We start from the raw sequence: 20776 nt of genomic DNA on the forward strand, positions 1-20776 counted from the left end.
TTGAAATTTATTTATAATAATTTCAATGTTTTATAGCCTTGACAGATTTCTACTGGCTTCGATACTTACTATTTATATGCTATTAAGATGGTCTATAGATAAGGAAGATTATCAGTATCATGCTCATGTTTTAAGATGTAAACAAAGAGAATTTATTTTCTAATATTTTTATATACTAAAACAGAAAATGAGCAAGTGCCTTAAAAACGCTTTAATTTAATAAGATCTAATATTAACTTTATGTTAAGTATATATATTAATATCGTACTAATTATGTCTGTGTATTTATTTTTATTTATTATAAAACAAACAAAGTAAATATTACTTTAATTATGAGAAATAATTGTTATTTTATTAGAATATTATAAATTAGGACTGTAATGAATCTCATATATAATTAGTCTGGTATTTCGATTAATAGAGCTGTTCCTTTCAATATCCAATATGATTGTCGTTGAACTGATGGGAGTAATAGAGGTAAAACAAAATTTGTACTATGACCTGTTGTAGATAAAACTCCTGCACGTAAACTAGTTTTATATAATGGACAAACGTATCTTAAATCTTGTTCTGGTAATTGTAAAATTGGATTCACATGTGTAACTGGAAGTGAGGGATGCATTTCACCTATAATATTTATTATAACATAGAATTAGAGTTCATTAGACTAACATTTATTCTTATTACAAGTTACCTATATTTGCATCGACTAAAATCTTGAATTGAAAATCCCATCTACCAGCATCAATAAATAGACCATGTATAAACACTCCGTCTTGTGGAACTTGTAAGCCCTTATATGCTTGTGGTACCTATAAAGTAGAAATTTAAGTATTTATATAACAGTGCATATATATATCTACTTCTTTATTCGCTTTTTTATGCGCAGTTTCTATATCTTCTTGATGTAGAACAACTTCAGTGACTTGAAAATCCAATTTTAATTGATCGATTGGGGTGTTATACTTCCTTGCATAGGTTTGTAATATGCCAGTTATGAAACCTTGTGGAAATGATAGTCCAGATATCCAAAAAGACAATGGCGTGGAATGTAACAACCACATCTATTCATAAAAAGAAAAAGAAAAAGAAAAAGAAAGTTGGAAATGTGTTGTAGGCTACTTAAATGCGTGTTGAAAAAAATCTACTTCTATGAAATCAATACGAAGTTCCAAGTTCTTTGTCCAACTTCCTAGGGTTTTTAAAGATGGATATACATTAACGTTGTGCCACAATTGCGGTACCTAATTTTATTAAATTAATATTCACATGTTTTTATTTTTATACTTTCAATATTTGTAAATATTTGTATTTATTTAATTATAAAAACTTGCTTGATTATTTATTAAAGCTGTAAAAACGGTTTCAAGTTCTTCTGACATAACAACAAATCCTTTAATAGCTCGTTGTAAATTTTCCATTGAGGCATGTATTTTTGCTAAGAGTTTATTATATCTATCTACTTCTTGCAAAAGAACTGTAGTAAAGGATGGTATTCTACCCTTTGCATCTACCTAAAAGTTAGAAATATGGTAAAAGTATTTGTAATATTTTGTTTATATATATTATGATAAAATTTTAGATTTATTTTAATTTTACTGTGAAATGTGAAGAGTGACACAATTGAGAATCTATGTTTAAATGTATTCTATCCATAATCATATCTGCCATTTCATATGCGATATCTGTTGTAGATTTAATATCTGATACCATACTTTCTTTAGGTTGTGCTTCCAATATAGTATTTATAATAAATTGAGTCTCTTTCAGCTATAGTTAATTTTAAAGTTATCATTTGTATATAATATATTTTTAAAATATTAATTTTTATATTTAATATTAGCATTTAATATACACCTATACATATTAATAGAATTATTGTAGTAACTTTATTATTAATTATGCAATTATGTGCGCTCTTACCTGATAGGCTATATTTGCATTTTCATGCATCCCAAAAATTTCGGAATCCTCAACAATTGGAAAAATATCAATAAAATCAATGTATTCTTTAAGCTTTTCATATTTTGGACAGTAGTATATACCAGATGCTGAATAAATATAATCTAAAAAAATATATTTAAATCGATCATTAATGTTTTTATATAACATAATTTAATTTTTTTTTCTCAATAATAAATATGTACCAATATCTAAAGTTTTAGGGGAGAAAAATATATCTAAAATGGTTTTTAGAAGACGAAGATCCCAAAAGTCTGTTACTCTTCCTCCATATGTAATCTCAGCTAAAAAAAAAATATATATATATATATATTTAATATATTTTGAATTGTTCAATTTTTTTCTATCATGATTTTGTAAAATACTTACCTGTGATATATGTTAACGCATCCCATGGTATTGTACCACCTTCACAAAAAATTTGCAAGTTCAATAAACAGCATTCTCGATCACTATCACTAAATTCGTAAAGTATATTCCAGCCTAAGGGACCGAATTTTTTTCTTTCTTGAATAATTCCATGGAAGAAACATATACCAAATATCATTCTACGCCAACTTTCATTCAGAACTGCATATAAACATTTAAAAAAAGTATATATATATATATATATATAATGAATCAAACATTAAACATTACTGTTCTTTGTTCATAGTATATGTGTATTTTATAAGTCCAACGGAACGAGACGCATGTTATCAACTTTAATGTCCAAAATTTACCACCTGATCTTACGTTGCACTTTAAATATTTAATATTATAAGTGCTTTCACTGTAAAACTAATGATACTAACTTATACTCTTTTGCTGGCTTACAAAAGATAAAAAGTCTTACCATTATCCTCGAAAAAATCCTCATGTAAATCTAAAAGTGCCCTTTTGAGATTAGCTTTCAATCCTTTTGGTGGTTCATTTGTAACTTTAACTGCATTTTGAAGAATTGAAACTGGAAAGGCGGTGCTCGGCATTGAGCTTAAAAATAATCGAAAATCTGTATGCAATTCATTGTCAGGCATTTCAGATATATCCGCAACAATTTTTTCCAAATTGATCAACCACGAAACAGCCAAGTGACAATTTTGTAAAAATACCCATCTGCCTTCGTTCATGCCATTTTTAATTAATTTTTCAGCGATAGGACCTTGACCTTGTCCTAAAGATATGGAATCGAATCTATTGAAATATTCTATTTCTATAGCGAATCTTTGAAAACCACTGAAAGGGTCGGATCCAGTAGTGAGTACAAATATTAATGGTATTTTGTTAGATGTATCTGGAAAACTTGTAAAACGAATGGAAAAATTAATATATATATATTATATAATTTGTTATTATTATGACAATGGAGAAAGTTGAAAAAAAATGTAAAAATTGATTTTATAAATATTTGTAATTTAAAATCAATTTTTCCAATTTTTCGATTTAGTTCAGTGTCGTAATTATAGATTGACGCGTGTTAATAAATCTGAATAAAAATGTTAACACATTTTATCCGTACAGTGAATGAAGACTCGCTGCTGGTGATTCTACGAATTTTTGACCAAGATGTTTCGATACGTAAGCAGTAAATCCAAAGATAAGACATTCTTCTTTAAGACACTTTAATAACATCAATTTTTCAATATCACTTAATATATTATTCCAATCGTGCGTTGCTCTAGTCACATTTTTGGGATTTAAATTAATTTCCTATAGATAAAGTATATTAGATTTTGACAAAAATTAGCAGGTATAATAATTTTAAATTTTTGATAGGTAATTTGTATCTATGTAAAATAAGTAATATGTATTACCTCTTCTAAATAATCAAGTTTCAAATTGATCTTTTTCAGTACATCTTCTAAAATATTTTCAAATTTTTCCGAAGTACTAGCAAGATAATTAATATTGTTCCACATAATATCCGTCAATGTTGGACAATCCGGTTTTTTATTCTTTTAAAAAGGAATATATCTATAATGAATGTAATTTTTATCGTATTTTTACTGTTTTTATATTAATCAACTTACAACTTTGATCTGACTTCCTCCGCGCAAAATAAAATTCCATTGTGAATAATTTATAATTTCTGCGTCTAAATGTATCGCTATGTTCACCATAAGGCTAAATATTAATTTGTGTTTTTCAAAAAGACCACGAGCAACGTTGATATAAATTGCAATTGTAGTGTTCCTGTTCAATATAATAAGACGTTCTTGGAGCGTCGTAGTTTTTTCGCTACTTTCAATCACAGCATTGAATACCTAAGAATAAATAATATAATCGTCAAGATTTATCAATTAAAAAAAAAAATAAATAATATTGTATTTAAACGTTATATCGAAAATGTTAACCTGATTAAAATATTTTAACGAGAATTGATACATAGGATCAATGTCAGTTAAATCGGCAACGACAAAGTACAAAACAGAACCACGATTTGCAACGCTTTGATATTTATTACGTTCAATCGATATTTTTTCTTCCGTTGCTTCAGTTTCGATCAATCGCGTAGCAATAATTGCCGAGGTTTCTTTGCTTTCGTTAAGAGTTTCTATAAGTTCTTCATTATCCAAGATATCATCACCTGATCCATAAAGTAACGTTAGAATTTTATCCTCGATGCTTTGCAATTGTCCTTTATCAGAATTTATTTTAGCAATCAATTCGTTTCTAATTTCTTCAAGATCGGGTCTTTCAAGTCGTACAACGTCGCTGTTAACATTTAATTTATATTATTCATTTTTAAATTGTATTATAATAAAATTATGAATGTTTAAATAGAACATAACTTACGCGAGCAATTGTTCCTGAAGACCGTGCGAAGTAACCGTAAAATTGACTATTGTCACTTTTATACAAATTTCTGGCAAATAATGAGGATTGGCAATTTTCGTTGTTATGTATAATCGAAAATTTTTATCATATTCAATATCGCTATCTCCTAACCGTATCAAAGTTCTTCCACCCTATACATATACAATACAATATAATAAATAATTACTAATTCAAACAACGAATTTATTGATAACGTACTTATATATCTATACATATCTACCTGTACAAATAATTGTTTAAGCAAAACAGGTTCTAAGCTTGGATCTAACGTTTCAGTGACTTCCTCCAATAACACAGGTGCCCCAATTCTTATACAAGCTTCTAAAATTCTCATGAAGTTATGATCTGTTAATTTGCATATTTTTATATCATTTTCCTTTTCCATATTTCGTATCCATCTATTAGCCTAATCATAAGAAAAATGATATACAGTGAGCGTCCCTTTAAAATCGTACACCGTTAAGCTTATTAAATTTTTATTTGAAAATTATTGATATAACGTTTTTGAAATGAAGCAAATTTAGAAATAAATGTAATTAGAGTATATACCTTAATTACATATTTAATGAATTTAATATTTAAAAGTTTTATTTATAAAAAGTGAATTAGAGTGACGAGTATTAAATTTATTACTGGTCGGGAACGTTACAAAAATATATTTTAATTGAAACAATCGAAAATATTAATAGAGTACAGTACACTGTGTTCAATTTATCTTAATTGATTGTCAAATAATCGAAGGAAATGTATATTGTAATCTAAAAACGTGTATTTACTTTTCGATGTACCATCCTCTTTAAAATCCACCGTTAGACTGGCACGTTGTCATTTGTGAATGTTTTTTTATTGTATGTTGTTTATATGACTTCCCTGAGGCTACATACGCACATAAGAAAAATAATATTCGTAATAAATAGAATTTCCTTATACGGAAGATCATATAAACAACATTTAATAAAAGAACTTTCACAGAGGACAACGTACCAGTCTAAAGATGGATTTCGACGAGGAAGATACACAGAAATATACTCCGTGCTTTTAAATAACAATATAGACATTTCCTTTAATTAATTATTAATTAATTAAGATAAATCGAACGCATTACTGTACTCTACTAATATTTTTGATCGTTTAAACTGATATACATTTTTTTTAAACATTCTTAGAGTCAATTATTACTTTGAGTTGAACATTTTTATCTAACAAAAGTATCAGATCGTAATTGTTTATTCGAAGTATATGTAATTTTTATAAATTTTTTATAAATTTAAATATATCGATATACCGTTACCTGTTCTTGCGGATCAATCATAAGAGGCCATCTATTAGCTTGCATAACTATAATAGCATTTTCGGTGCTAATTTGATCTCTCGGTAAACCGTGCACATTCCATAAACGAATTTCGTAAGGATCGGCGAGTATGTTGATCAAATTATAATTCGTAGTTGTTTTTATTTTTAAATCATTACACCTCGATATCCACGTTCCCATTAATTCTTCTCTATATATATTTGTAAACGCACCCAGATAAGCCAATGCACCGGATGCGATCAAAGTATCGCCAGTTATGTTTAACATCTGTTTATCAAATTCCTTCGAGAAAATAATTTTAATTGACGAGACGAATGTGAAAAGTCAAAGAAATAAGTAACAAATTTTATATATTATATAAACATATTTAATTTAATTATATTTTTTATATTGTATGTTTTACCTCGATCATAGTTTGCCATCGTTGTTTTTCGTCTCTAAGAGCCGACGTTAATCTACCCGATCTATTCAATCTAGCTTCGGCAAGTGTCATTTCGTTTTCCAAATAATTTAAATTATTAACAGCAGCATCGTATTGTTTTTGCAATAATTGTATTTTCCTCTCAACGTCCGCCAATTCTTTTTGTTTCTTAGCCAACAGACTCTCGATCGTCCATAATTCATTTTGTGCTTCCTTCAATCTGAATTACAAATGATATTGTAACATTTATCATATTTTTGTAACATTTATCTTTTTTATTAACTCTCGTAACTAACCTTTGTCGTTTAGGTTCAACTACTCTATAAATTTTGGCATAACCATCCATTGCTCTTACCCAGACACACATTGACTTACATACTTTACTCTGTCTCGCAACAAGTTCTGGTTTAAAATCCGGATGATTTACGTATTTTTGCAAATTTTCTAATAGTTTGTCGCTAATGTCATCTTTGGGATAGGCAATTAATCGATCCAGAAAGTGAATATCGCCTAAAACTAATTTAGCGGTGGGCCAATCGGTTCTATTCAAAAAATATCAATAACTAGTCACTTCTTTTTTTCTTTTTCTTTTTTTCTAATCGGCTCATATAAAAAATATTATACTTTTCTCCTAATAATAAATTTACAGCTTCCATGACAAACCGAACCAGACGCGGTGGTTGATTGAAAACTCTGATCTCGTTAATGTCATTTTTATTAAGTGCTTTTAGTGCTTGTTCAGCTTCCTCTAAGGCTGGTATCACAGCTTCCAGATCTTGTCTAGCATCAATTTCTAAAGCTGCAGTTTCTTCAGCTTTGATCTGTTATAGTCGAGTATCGTATTTTTCATTTTAAAAATAAATTAATTGATATACACACTCGCGAATATTTGATTTCATTTAAATAAAATAATCGTAACGCATACTTTTGCAGCAGCTTCGTCAGCTGTTACAACGTGTTTAACTTTGTCGCATTCGATTTGTTCCTTCGCTATTATTTTCACTAATTGCGACACTTCCTCTGTACTGCTTTTAAGTTTTGGCGCAAGTATGATCAATTGTTCCTTCATTATGCTTACCATCTCGTTAGTCTCGTGCAATTTCTGCGATAATACAATAATATAATATAAATAAATAATGTGTGTTTTATATAGATACAGATTTATATTCTATTTTTTTTTTTACATACATACGTTCAAACCATTCAAAATTTTTTTCTTTAGCGTTAAAATCTCTTGTTTCTTTTTGTGCAACGTCTTTTCATAAAGTTTCAACAATTCCAAATAACTGCTTGGTGTCGTGTAATATCTACGACGCATTTCCAAAAAATATCGAGTTGTTGCATATTCCACTGTCTATATAATATCGTATAAATATAATAATATTGTATATATATCATAATATATATGTAGATATTAGCACATTAATGATTAATCATTAATATTAACGCGTGTATACTCGTGATCGGTCAATGTATTTAATTTATATAATAATTTGTATTAAATTATTTTTAATACCTCGTGCATCAAAACACAAATTGAGCAAAGCGCAGACAAAGTTTCTTCATTATCGGGTACTATTTTTATTATAGAACTTTCTGCCACCGAAAGAAGAGCGTCTCTTGGCCATTTTGTGAACCAATCAATTGTGCAACAATTAACCAATGAAGGAAACATACGACAACGTCGTCTATGAAAATGTTTCATAAATTTTGTTAATAACTTTATTATGTAAGTATAATTTATTGTTTATGATCGTTACCTGAACGCATCGCCGATAGGACTCATGCAAATCATAAGGTGTAAAAAGTTTCTAACTCTTTCGATAAAAAATTGATAAATAGCATCTCTGTCACTCTCATCGATTCCATTTTGTTTAGCTGCCGGTCTTGTTGCGATTATAACTTTTTCTAATTCGTCTGCTTCATATAAGTTTGGAACTTCACCTGTAATATACATTAAAATGTTACATATATATGTATATATGTTTATTTTCAAATCATAAATTAATGTATAATATATAATATATCGTATATCGTAGAAAATGATTTAGAAAATTTGTTATATTTTTAATTTAATTTGTAATATGTATAAATTTAACGAGTATTCATTTTTAGTTTATATATTGATGCAAAGATTAATATAACGTTTTTTAGAAATAGACAATACTTTATACTCATAAAAATGTTGTTTGCAAGTGCCATTTTTTAAATCTTTCATTTATGCATCACACGTACAAGTATTGTTAATACAATCAGGAATTTTTTCATTGAGAGGGGTGGGCTAAATAATTTGTTATCGAATAAAGCGAACTACCTTATCAACGTAGTATAAAGTGATGCCTATTTTCAGGCGTTGAAAAAAAATACCGGTATTGAGGGTGTTATTAATATCTTCCAAAAATTCTTCCAATACTATCTGAGTATCTGTGAATACAAACGTTGTGTGTTGCCCCTCTGTTCCTGGTTTAAAATAAAATTTACGAAGATCTTCGAACCACGAATTTTTATCATAATTACGAGTAACTTCGATTTCATAACACCTAACAAAGTATGAAAAACATTTTTTTAATATACTCAAATAACGCATAAATTTTAAATATAACTTTGATATGATTTTACCGATAAAAATTTAAATACGACGCTAATCTCGTTAAACTTTGTTTTCCCATACCACCCATTCCGACCAATAATCCATTACCCCTTTCTGATCGAAGAATTCTTGCAAGTCTGCAAACGTGTTCGATGGCATCCATAAAAAATATTATTCCCAATTCCTGTCCGATACTTAATGAATAATCATCCAAATAATCCTACGGAAAGATAATATGTTTATTATATTTATTATTTAAAAAAAAAACAAACAAACAAAATGATTTATATTATATGAAAAATAAATTTCTTGCAGAAAATAAATTTATCAGCAACGAATAAACTTTTTCTAAACCTGCAAAACCGATTTTATTTTATTCGTGTCTGTAATTTCTTCATAAATTCGTTGTTCCAATGGTACACCATAGGAAATAAAATCTCCGAAGAGTAAAATTGGAGGTTTCTCGATAACTTTTTCATCCGGTAATGGTATAACTTGATCGCCAAATGTATTAAGACAAATATTTGACAAAAGTCGATAAAAGTAATTTTTGTCTTCTGGATTAATCAGTCTGTCGTGAAACACACGTAGACATTCGTGATAAAACAATCTACAATAATAATCATAATAAATACATATATATTCTCTTTTTTTAATCTTCAAAAATAATTATATACAAAAATACCTCAACATTTGTTTAGGTTCTCTGATAACAGACGGATTGACCTGCATCATTCCTTGCACGCATTTTGATAAATCACGTAAGTTGAAAACGTAATGACTTTTTTCTGGCGTAGGTAAAAGATCGATAGAAATCTTTTTATATACTTCGACCGTAGCATTTATTATTTTATCACCGAGATCAATTATCGGTTGTACAAAATCACTGAGAAATCCTCTCATGATTGATCTTTAAATGAAAATGATATTAGTTCAAAGATTTCGTTATTCGATAACAATATATAAATGTATCGTTAATTATAACAGTGGACTGACTGAAGTTTAAAAATTGAACGAATTGATATTATAATTTTTTGTTTATAATAAAAAAAATTATAATATAAAATAAAAAGAGTAAAATCCATGTTAATTTTTCTTTTCTTTTTAATTTTTAAACTTCGTCCATTATCATTAATTATCGTTACATCTGTAAGATTATACTTTTGACGATATACTAACTTAAATATAGCTCTAAGAGATTCTTCCGTCGGTGATGGTATAAATAACATTGCAAAGTGTCTTACAAATCTTGGTGTAAGAGGATTTCTACCACCCCCGGGTGGTGCACAAGCAGCCGTGATTACAATGTCTTCTATATCCTTCCAGAATAATTTCTCACGATCGTACATACCACCATAGTCTAGAATTTGTCTATACTTTGACACATAAATGAAATATATATTTTATTCTGTTACATAACTTATTGTTAGTGTAACGCGATCAATTTATTTATTAATATGTGCGTGTGTGAAATTAAAATAATAATTATGTATTATATATTATATTATAAAATAATATATATATAAATTACCGCAATAATTCAATCGGTGGTTGAGATCCGTACGTATCCAATTTAGGCATATTGATATCATCGACAAAAATGCAAACCCTTTTTCCAATGGGTGCTCCTAAAAGTGCTTTCTTCCTTTTTTCTAATTTAAGTTCGATAATTTCTTGAGTACGTCCGCTGCTAGTTTGTGCAGAAAAAATCAAAGTAATTGGTACCCAAAGATTAGTTTCTTGAAGCGTGTTTAATACAATTTTCGTTATTATTGATTTTCCTACTCCTATTAATAATATATCGAATCGTTATTAATGAACAATATTCATTTGTAATATCTTGTTATAAAATATTAACCTGTAGCACCGGTGAATAAAACTGGCATGTTAATCATGATAAGTTTTTGCATTATATAACCATATCTAATGGTATTAATAGTCGGAACAATAATATCAAAAAATGGTATATTCTTGTCATATTCGAATACTGGCATTATCTTAACCCATAAATCTAATCTTCGTGTTTGAATGTTCATGTAAAGATTCCATAAATCAGCGGATGGTAATCTGTGTAAATAAAAATGAATTTCAATCTATCTATTTTTTCATTTGTAATGTAAATAAAAAAAGAAAAAAATGTTATATCCTACCGTGCATCTGGATGTTCATCGAATTGTTCTTTAACAAAAACTTCGAAAAATTCACGATATGCATCAACGATATTACCACCTATCGACCATAGAAGCGAATAAATGAAAGATTGAGTAAGAAATGTTTTTATTCGTGATCTTTCCGTTGTTTTTTCGATAACATTTGGCTCGAGTATTATACTTTCCATTATACCACAAGCCATGTTGGCTTTACTGATATCAACCTATTAAACAGATAACAAATTAATCAAATATTAAAACGTTGCAAAATGAAATTCGATATGAAAATTAGAGAAAAATGATGTTTAACAGACTTGTGCGATAGCGTGATCGCAATTTCTTTTGAAAAAGATCAATCCATTTTCGAAATATCCTTCGAAAAGATCGATTATTAATTGTTTATATTCCAACGTGAATATTTCGTCGGGAAGCTTTTGTACCCATGTCTTTACAAGTGGCAACCATTTTAATTCGGCAGGATCAACGTACACCATTCCTACATTTCAAAATACATAGTCAAATTGTACCGCCAGTGTTGTACAGTTTACATTATCATAAAAATTAATTTAACAATGAATTTATTTGTTAACGAAAATGATTCAAAAATATTAATATATCAATAATTATATAAATATGTAATTATTTTTAATTTTATGTTAAATAATAATAATTAATATATTATTTATTTTACGTACACATACCGCATCGACTAACCGTTGCTGGTGAAGCTTGTGCAAGATCCATAACTTCGAAAATCATGTGAACGTATGGAGTAAATTTAATTCTCTCGGAATTAGCGAGACACAACATTTTATTATCGTCCAGAACAGTGTTCATATTTTCGATCCAAATAGCATCGACAGGACCATCGCATACAACCCATTGGTGATCTTCTGTTTGAAACTACGTTTAAGAAAAATATTGCCCATCCAAAATTAATATAATATTATTAAAAACTATGTTTTTATACATTTCGTATAATTGATAAGTTTCGTTTTAATATACTAACGGAGCATGCATGACGTATTATAACACCTAATAAACCATCACGCCATTCATTAGTTAATGTATCTACTTCCCCGTACAATTCACCTATGGTAACTGCTTTTGGATTAAGTATATACATGTGTACAGGTTGATAATATGGACTTTCTACACCCATTTCATAAAGACGCTTATAAGTTTTACATAAAGTCTGAAATAAGATTTGAAATATAATTTATTAATATATTCATCGTGTAAAGTGTAATTTATTTAAACAAATTTTTGTTTTGTTTACATTAAGAACAGTAGATTTGCCCGATCCAGTTGGTCCTACCAACATTACACCATGCCTGACCACCATAGTTTCATGCAACTGAATAGCTTTTTTTATGGTACATTGTTCTGGTTGCTTACCGCTATCTATCAACGTCTTGTTAATAATTAATTAATATTTTTAACATTGTTGTTCTATATTAATAATAAATGGTTAACGATAAATTGTGTTACCGTAATTGCTGTTTCTTCGAAAATACCGTAATCCTCTAGGGGTATTATGATATCAGGAAAAAGATCACTAACGATACCTTGAAATAGGTTTGCATCTTCGCTCAAGAATTTTGGAATATTACTGTCGCGTAATGCTTTTATCAAAACAACGTCTTCCGATTTATCAGGATTATCACGTTTTAATGATCCTGCCATTACTAAGACGCTTTTGACAGCTCTTTGTAAGAATCATATTAATTATATTTGTTATATAAGTGTTAGATAATATTAATATAGTATTTATATTATTGTTAAAAAAAATTTTTATTATATTTTATATATTATATATTCATTTATTTTTTTTTTATCTAATTCATACCTCATTCCAAAGTCATAATGATCTTGTTGCGACAATTGTTCGCTGCATAGCGTATACATCAGTGTCATTTTTCTGGACAACACACTGGACATTTCAAACCCTTCTGAATATAACGTTACTTCGGCAATTAATTCTATAAAACAATATCTTAATTTATTAACAGTCTAGTCATGTTGAATTATTAGTACTCGTCAGATTAACTAAAGTCAAGCAACGTTGGCACGGTTAGTAAAATGGATGGATGACCCATTTACGAAAACAAAAAATTGTAAAAGGGAGAGTTGTAAATTATAAATGATTATTGTATTTTTACTATAATCAGGAACCATCATGGCGAACGGTCGGAACAAAGATTTTAAATTATCTGGTAATTCCGTACGTCCAGCATATCCAGGATTCATAGTAATGAAAGTTGAACATGACATAACTAATTTGATCATACGACCCTCGAACATAAATCTATAATAATAAGTAAAAAAATATGTATAATTCATATTTACGTTGTTGTTGACGATAAAGAAATGAATGATAATAATGACTAAAAAACACTCACTCAGTAGCTCTGATGAGTTTTGCATTTCTTATAGTAATTAATTGTTGAGCTATTACAGAAAGTACTTCGATATCAATTCGATTAAATTCATCGAAGCAACACCAAGCACCAGATGTTGCTAATCCAGAAAAAAATCTACCCATAATCTAATAATATAAATAATATATATAATCCTAACACGAATTATATTTTTTAAATGATAAAAATTGATTCAGTGATGATTTTTTTTTTTGAATACTTTGTAATCCAATCCTTCGGAACAATTAAAAACAACGCATTGAATGGCAAAAGCTTTTGCAAGATCTTTGGTCGTTTCTGTTTTACCAGTACCAGCTGGTCCCGCGGGTGCACCACCTAAATAATCAAACGTTTAATCAAAAAAACATTGATAATATATAATTTAAATAAATTATTAAATAAATTTATACCCAAGTCTAATTGCAAAGCACCCATTAAACAAAGATAACATTTGTCAGTGAGTGGCGTTATGACGAGTCTTCTTTGTGCTCCAAGGTATTCGTAACCATATAAATATTCCGAAATACTCATTTTCGCTAAACAATTATCAATTTCGTCGTCCCAATAATAACGTAATACTTTAACCCAATCGAAACATGTACTGTGAAAATATTAATATTTTAATTATTCTTGTATATTATTTTTTATATAATTCTAATTGAAAATATATATTTTATAAGTCTTACGTAGAATCAATTTTATTTTCAACCAAAATTGTGATTATATCTCGGGCATGTACGTCAATGGTAATTAAATTAATTATTACCTCGCGTATTAATTTTGGTAATTCACCTCTGACCATAGCTGCTAGTTGATTCAGATCCTATAAGTGCACAATTAAGATCAATTAATCGTTAACTAAAGATAAAGTTAGTGTAGAGATCAAATACGTTATATGATTTCTATGATACTTAACCGAATAACACTTTTGTTGAAACGATTGAATCGAATTTAAAACATTATCATTTGAATCCAAGATTAGGTGAACATTACGAGCCCACAATATTTGCGATACCGTTAGTACAATCTGATTTAGGGGTGGTATAGGAAGGATGATTATAATCAAAACATATATTTCAATAAAATATTTCATTTTATTACGATCAAGACATTATATTAAAATGTGATTGTTTTTATCTAGCACCTGTGAAGGATGAGCAGAAAGAAACAATTCTCTTCCTCGAGATTCTAAATCGACGATAGCTAATTTCATTCTCATTCTTAAAGTTATGAACATGGATTCTTCTACTTTGCCAAGCCAATCTTCTACGTTTCCTCTTGCTCGTAAACCCCTACCAAGAGCAACCTTTTCACCCTCGGGTGATATCATAGCAATAATATCGTTAGTAAGAACGGTTGCTATTACTTCACCGTGTTCGTCTTCTTTCGTTGTTGTTGCGAATTCCAAACGATGTATAGCGTCAAAACATTTTTGCAAATGTACTTGAACGGCGTGCGGATTTTTTGTCTACGTATTTATTTTATAGTATATATATATATATATTTTTTGTTGCATTCATTTTGAATTAGATTCGATTCTGATACGCAATGTTGGTTTTATATTTGTTACCTGTGCTAATATTTCCAATAATTCGTCGTTCGACAAGAAAAAAAATCGTGGAAACGCTATACGTTTTGTTTCTAAATATGCTTCTAAACATTTCATTACTTGATCGAGACTGTTATTGTTTTCAATGAGTTGTTCTAGCATACCAGGTTGCGTACAAACTTCCATGGCTAGCGGCATCTGAAATTATTATATATATATATATGTGTGTGTATATGTATATTAATAAGTGCAAGAAAATAGTTTACATTGTATATATTGATAATTACCTTGGCTGCTCGTCTCATTATATCTTTCCAAGATCTGTCAACTTGTAGAAATAATTTCGCTTCGATAGGTAATTGTCTTTGAATGTCGGGTGCTGAAAATATTGCTTCTAAATATAACCATTGTTGTTGACAATATTGCCATGCATCCTATTGAATTAAAAAATATATTATTTTCAAGATAATATTTAAAACTTATTTTTTTATTCTTTATATATATTATATTATATATAATTTTCAATTATTATTGTATTATTATATTTATTTATTTTTATACTAGAGTCGTTGTAAAGAGATCCAATTTTTCCGTCCAATCTTCAACTTTCGGTTTTATTGGTCCAACGTGTCGAGATGCTGCTATTGTTTGTATATTAATATTACTTTCATCCAAGGCCAATTGAATTTCTTCCAAACTTCCTAATATAAAAATATCCTTTGCTTCTCTATAAGGTACAATGATAAACTCCAAATTCTTCCATAAATCTTCAACTTTAGTTATCATTCCTTCTAAATTAGCTTCGGAACTAGCTGCAGCTGCAATTTCCATTAATTCGTTCGGATAAAGAAATACCCCGAGATTTTCCAATAAATTCCAAGTCAAAGGCTCGTCCGGTTTAAATCTATAATTCAACATTCCTTCGATTTTAATCCAATGACGTTTTTTCATAAATGGATTTCGTAAATATCCCAATATTGGTAATTTATTTTTAATCAGTTCTACGTCTTCCTTTAATTTTGGTAGAATATTGTTCGAGGGTAAACCTTTTTCCATTTGGACGATATTTTTTAACATTTGCATAGTTAAACCTGTAACATCTTCTACATTGAGCGTATTAAAGTCAACAAATTGCCATTGGTCTAGTGCATTTGCCCAGGATGTAACACTATCCCAAAGTAAAGTACGTAATTTTAATTCATTTTTTACTAGATCAATCATTTCAAATCTTGTAACTTCGACCTGCAATAAAACTGTCTTGTATCATATGAAATAAAGGAATTATATTTTATATAATTCTATTTCACGTTTTATAATACTTTAAACGCTCTTTGATGCGATCGATATTCGTCTGCAGTAGCCACACACGCATTCAATCTTTCTGTTAAATCCTTCAATGTTTCTAAACATTCATCTACGTTACTTTCAGCTTCCAATAACCACGTTTGCTGCAATATTGAATATCATCAATCATAAAAATATCAATAACAATATTTTTATCATTAGAATAATGTTAATATATTTTTACCATAATTTCGTCATTTATTTCAGATACTTTATTCGTCAATGAGACAATATCTTTTTGAAGTTGGGTATTAAACTTTGCTATTAATTTTCCTCGTTCCTCGAGTTTCTTGTCGACAGCTAAACGCAAAGTAGTAAAATGCACACTTATGCCCTGTTGTTGAAAAAATAATAAATTATTCAATAATTATTTTTTTCAAGGATACAAATATTTTTTCTACTTTTTGTTTTTTTACCAAGTAATTCGCTATATCATCCGCTGGCACGTTTATTTGAAATTCTTCCATCGTATCGTACAATTCTTTAACGTAATCAAGTTGATTCTCCATCATATCAACTTTATGTTGAGCTTTATCAACGAATTGTATATACGATACAAAATCATCCGTTGATACCGGCTCAGATTGTAAATAATTTAAAGATTCAATTGCTTGACTCAGTAAATCATTTACTCTACTTTTACCAATTCTATATAAAAGAAATGAAAAAATGTAACATTTGAAAATATTTATAAAATACATATTTACATTACCCTGGCATAACAATTTCAATAACAGTCCTTTTACTTTCGGGTGCTAAGGCAGCTGCTTTTTTAAAACGTTCTAATTGAACGTAAAAAATACCTAATGGTTGATAATCAACTATTTTATTAATGGTTTTCAATTCGTTTTGATAACGAAGACACCATTGACGGAATAAATCACATCGTAGATTATCTCGAATAATGTTTTCGTCGAATTCCATGTCTTCTAAATAAAAATTGTGTATCGTTCGAAAACGTTTCGTAAAACGTTTCATAGAATTAATATTATCGTTTAAAATTCTCGATAATTCTTCTTTTAATTGTTCCAATGATTTATCCATGCTCAATACGGTAAGAATTTCCGGTGGTTCACCGCAAATCTTTTTTTCTATTTTACGATTAATCATTGGCCTCGTATCGAAAAAAAAATCAATACGATTTTTATAAAATAATAATAACTTTAATAATTAATAAATGAAATCGCGAAACTCATATATTTTTAGCGTTTACCTGGTAAAGGTGTAAAAAAACGGATCGGAAAGTAACGGTTTGATAGCGTGTAAATTTTCTTCCCATGTTATTTGTAACGTTTTAAACATTTGTTGAAAAATATTTTCAGATGGGTCCATAGTTATTCCATCCTTTACGGATATTAATAAATCTACAATAAAATATGGTTCCTAAATAAAGAATGTGAAAAAATTCTTTATTATTATTTATTCGAATATTATATAAATATTAAGTTCTGGAACAAGCAATATACACAGTTGGTAATGTTGATCTACGATAGGTAACAAGTTCTAAAAATATGTATAAATTTGTTATCTATTATCAGGAGCTAATAAATTTATATTGATAAACAATATTAATTTGCAACATTATCGACTGTGTATAAAGGGTTACTCTTATTCAAGTATTACACAAAAAATATGAATAATTATAAAAATTTTAAATCAAGTAATAAACAAATTAATTATGTCACAACGAAAATTAATAGAACCGTAGAATCATTTTATACGTATTAAATATTTGATTTATTATAAATATTTCGATACCTGCGGACGTGGCAAAGGAGATTCTAATACAACATCGATTAAATTATTTTCTAACAATTCATCATCGGGTAGATAAATTGAATGATTTTTAAGTACACCTACAAGACTTTTGTAGGTATTAAACAAAAGACCTTGCATCATGTTCGTTTGTATGAAGTCGATGAGATGAATAAAACTGCAACAATAAATGAACAAAAATAAATACAATGTATTATATATAAAAATTTTTTAATCGTGTTAATAATCTTTAATTTACCAAGAAAGACGATAACATTTGTCACGTTTTCGAGCTTGTTCGATGTAACTCATCTTCAAAACACCGTCCTTTGGCATTTTAAATTTCATTCCAGTAAACGGGACTGTGAAAAAAAATAAATTACAAATAAATATGTACGATTGTTAATTTGTTATATAAATTATTACTTAATTTTCCATATGCAGTTTGTTCTATTGTAATATTTGAATCGTCAGGTGTGTAACCAGCTTCAAGAAGTGTTTTCAAACAGGCATTGTAAACGATATCCTTTGCCAAACTTCTAAATTCGTCTAATTTGTTACGAAGATCTTCCAGTTTCCGAAACTATTTATAATAAAAATGTTATTGTTAAATATAAACTTTCTTGTTTTCTTTTTTTTTTTTTTAGAGGAAATGCAAATTCTTCTATTTAAACAAACTATTTACCTGCATTTCTGTAAAATCAAACAGAGACAATTTTTCAATGACAGATACATCGTGAAAACTTAAATTAAGAAATACAGAACACATAGCATTGATTTCGAGTAACGCTTTGCTAAGTATCGGATCAGATATAAAAAGATTTTGTTCGATGTAATTACTAACTTTCATAAATTTTCCAATAGTTATTTGCTTTCTCCATGTGTAAAAAGCTTTCCACATTCGAAAAATTACAAAAGTTCTTATCTGGAAATAACACAGTAAATAATCATAATAAAATCTATCATATATGAACGGTAAAATTACAATAGTGGACTAAAAATAAGTACAAAATTAGAAAAAAATTTATTTTATGACTTATTATAAAATAAATCATGTAATCAATTTTTCTAATTTTTTAAACTTATGTTAGAGACCACTGCCATAATTATTCGGCATGCATGTATGTGTTGATAGATTTTTAATAACAATATTTAATATAGTACTTTCATTAATTTCATATAAAACACGTATTCTCTTTTCCACAATTCGATTGGTGTAAAAGTAACTTCTTCAGGACTGTATTGTGTTACACCATCTGTACTAATTGTCAAATATGCATTACCAGTTTCTTTATATTCAACGACCCTGTAATGCAATTGATTTATTAGTAAAAAATCATTTAGAAATGTAACATTTTTGTATTTTAATAATTTGAATGTTTTTTTTTTATTTTACCTTAAAGCATATGGTGTAAAATATTCGGAGGAATGATCAACAGCATATACCATGTAATAAAATACATGTTCTGGATCGTTTCGCAATCGTTCAATCAATTCTAATTGATTTACTATAATTGGTGGCTGAGACTTAGATTTATAATACGATTCATCGATGATTGAACTTTTAGGCTGTACCTGTACTGTTTAAAAATAATTTTTTAATATCATTTTTATAAAATATTTAATTATATTCTTAAATATTTTATATAATATTAAATACAAAATCTTACTTATACGACTTTTAGTTTTTACTTCATTTACTGTTTGCAATTGTGAAAGACTAGGTTTCAATATTCTTTTAGTAATCTCTTCTTGTTGTTTAGCGAATCCTGTCTACAAAATTATAATTTCGTTTTATTTTTATTCAATTTTTGTTGTTGTATATTATATAAAATTGAACAGACTCACTAGTGGTTCACGTGTTTGTTCTTTACTTTCTATTTTTTCGAGTACTTTCTTATGGGGTATGTAATATAATATTTCATCCGGATCGCTAAAGTATAACGTATTCTTTAAAAAATATATATACATATATATATATATATTATTTGAATAAAATCTAAGAATACAAAAAAAGTGTTTTTAATTTAAATTATCTTATAAGTTTTTTTACCTTTTGCAAACTTTTGCGGACACTTGACAAATTCTAGAAACAAGTACGTCGTTAATATTTTGATTATTTTTCGAATATTTTATAATTGTATCTTCATCACTGCTTTTCGGATCAGGATAAATATTCGAAGTTTCGGAATCACTTATTTCTTCATCTTCTTCTTCTTTCATGTTATTTTTCTTTTTATTATCTACTATCAAGAGTTTTTCAATATCTGTACAAGTAACGTTAGTAAGTAAAAAATTAAATTATAAAATGCAATCACTAAATATATTTATGTACTTTGAATTCATATTAACACACAGAATGCAATGAATTATTTTTTTTTAATATATCGATCAAACAAATGAATTTATTTTACCTAGGAGATGATTCGAATCGATATAAAGTTGATACGAATAGA

General features: G+C 28.1%; 1 protein-coding gene across 1 annotated transcript; it reads right to left on the bottom strand.

Annotated features, from left to right (window-relative positions):
- Positions 1-115: 115 nt before the first annotated feature.
- LOC106793671 (dynein heavy chain 6, axonemal) lies at positions 116-20543 on the bottom strand. Its single transcript, XM_014760813.1, has 62 exons — positions 20374-20543; positions 20169-20253; positions 19991-20093; positions 19717-19900; positions 19485-19626; positions 19006-19245; positions 18747-18903; positions 18580-18682; positions 18324-18498; positions 17779-17948; positions 17278-17679; positions 16982-17213; positions 16750-16899; positions 16541-16669; positions 15783-16463; positions 15509-15655; positions 15243-15419; positions 14817-15140; positions 14589-14699; positions 14359-14495; positions 14083-14273; positions 13893-14008; positions 13655-13800; positions 13415-13560; positions 13102-13234; positions 12744-12960; positions 12532-12666; positions 12262-12447; positions 11954-12155; positions 11567-11748; positions 11253-11476; positions 10961-11169; positions 10634-10889; positions 10282-10473; positions 9788-10012; positions 9457-9712; positions 9132-9322; positions 8880-9052; positions 8273-8456; positions 8029-8200; positions 7705-7866; positions 7438-7614; positions 7137-7333; positions 6809-7054; positions 6495-6732; positions 6071-6373; positions 5000-5185; positions 4738-4910; positions 4296-4656; positions 3972-4205; positions 3756-3896; positions 3461-3651; positions 2798-3243; positions 2332-2532; positions 2148-2246; positions 1924-2066; positions 1600-1770; positions 1335-1514; positions 1149-1244; positions 864-1064; positions 695-812; positions 116-627 (listed from the first exon to the last, which is right to left on the bottom strand). Exons 1-62 carry the CDS (start codon positions 20541-20543, stop codon positions 398-400), a joined length of 12249 nt encoding a protein of 4082 aa, XP_014616299.1. The 3' UTR covers positions 116-397.
- Positions 20544-20776: the final 233 nt, after the last annotated feature.

The sequence above is a fragment of the Polistes canadensis genome, unplaced genomic scaffold (assembly GCF_001313835.1).
Source record: "Polistes canadensis isolate GaletaPanama2010 unplaced genomic scaffold, ASM131383v1 scaffold_17, whole genome shotgun sequence".
Classification (NCBI taxonomy): Eukaryota; Metazoa; Arthropoda; class Insecta; order Hymenoptera; family Vespidae; genus Polistes; species Polistes canadensis.

Excerpts from the sequence above, each read along its gene's own strand:
- LOC106793671 (XM_014760813.1), bottom strand. The coding sequence starts at position 20,543 with ATGAAAGAAGAAGAAGATGAAGAAATAAGTGATTCCGAAACTTCGAAT. Across the intron at positions 17,680-17,778 it reads TTTTTTTACACCTTTACCAG|GCCAATGATTAATCGTAAAA; the intron begins GTAAACGCTAAA and ends TTTCGATACGAG. Across the intron at positions 2,067-2,147 it reads CCCTAAAACTTTAGATATTG|ATTATATTTATTCAGCATCT; the intron begins GTACATATTTAT and ends ATATTTTTTTAG.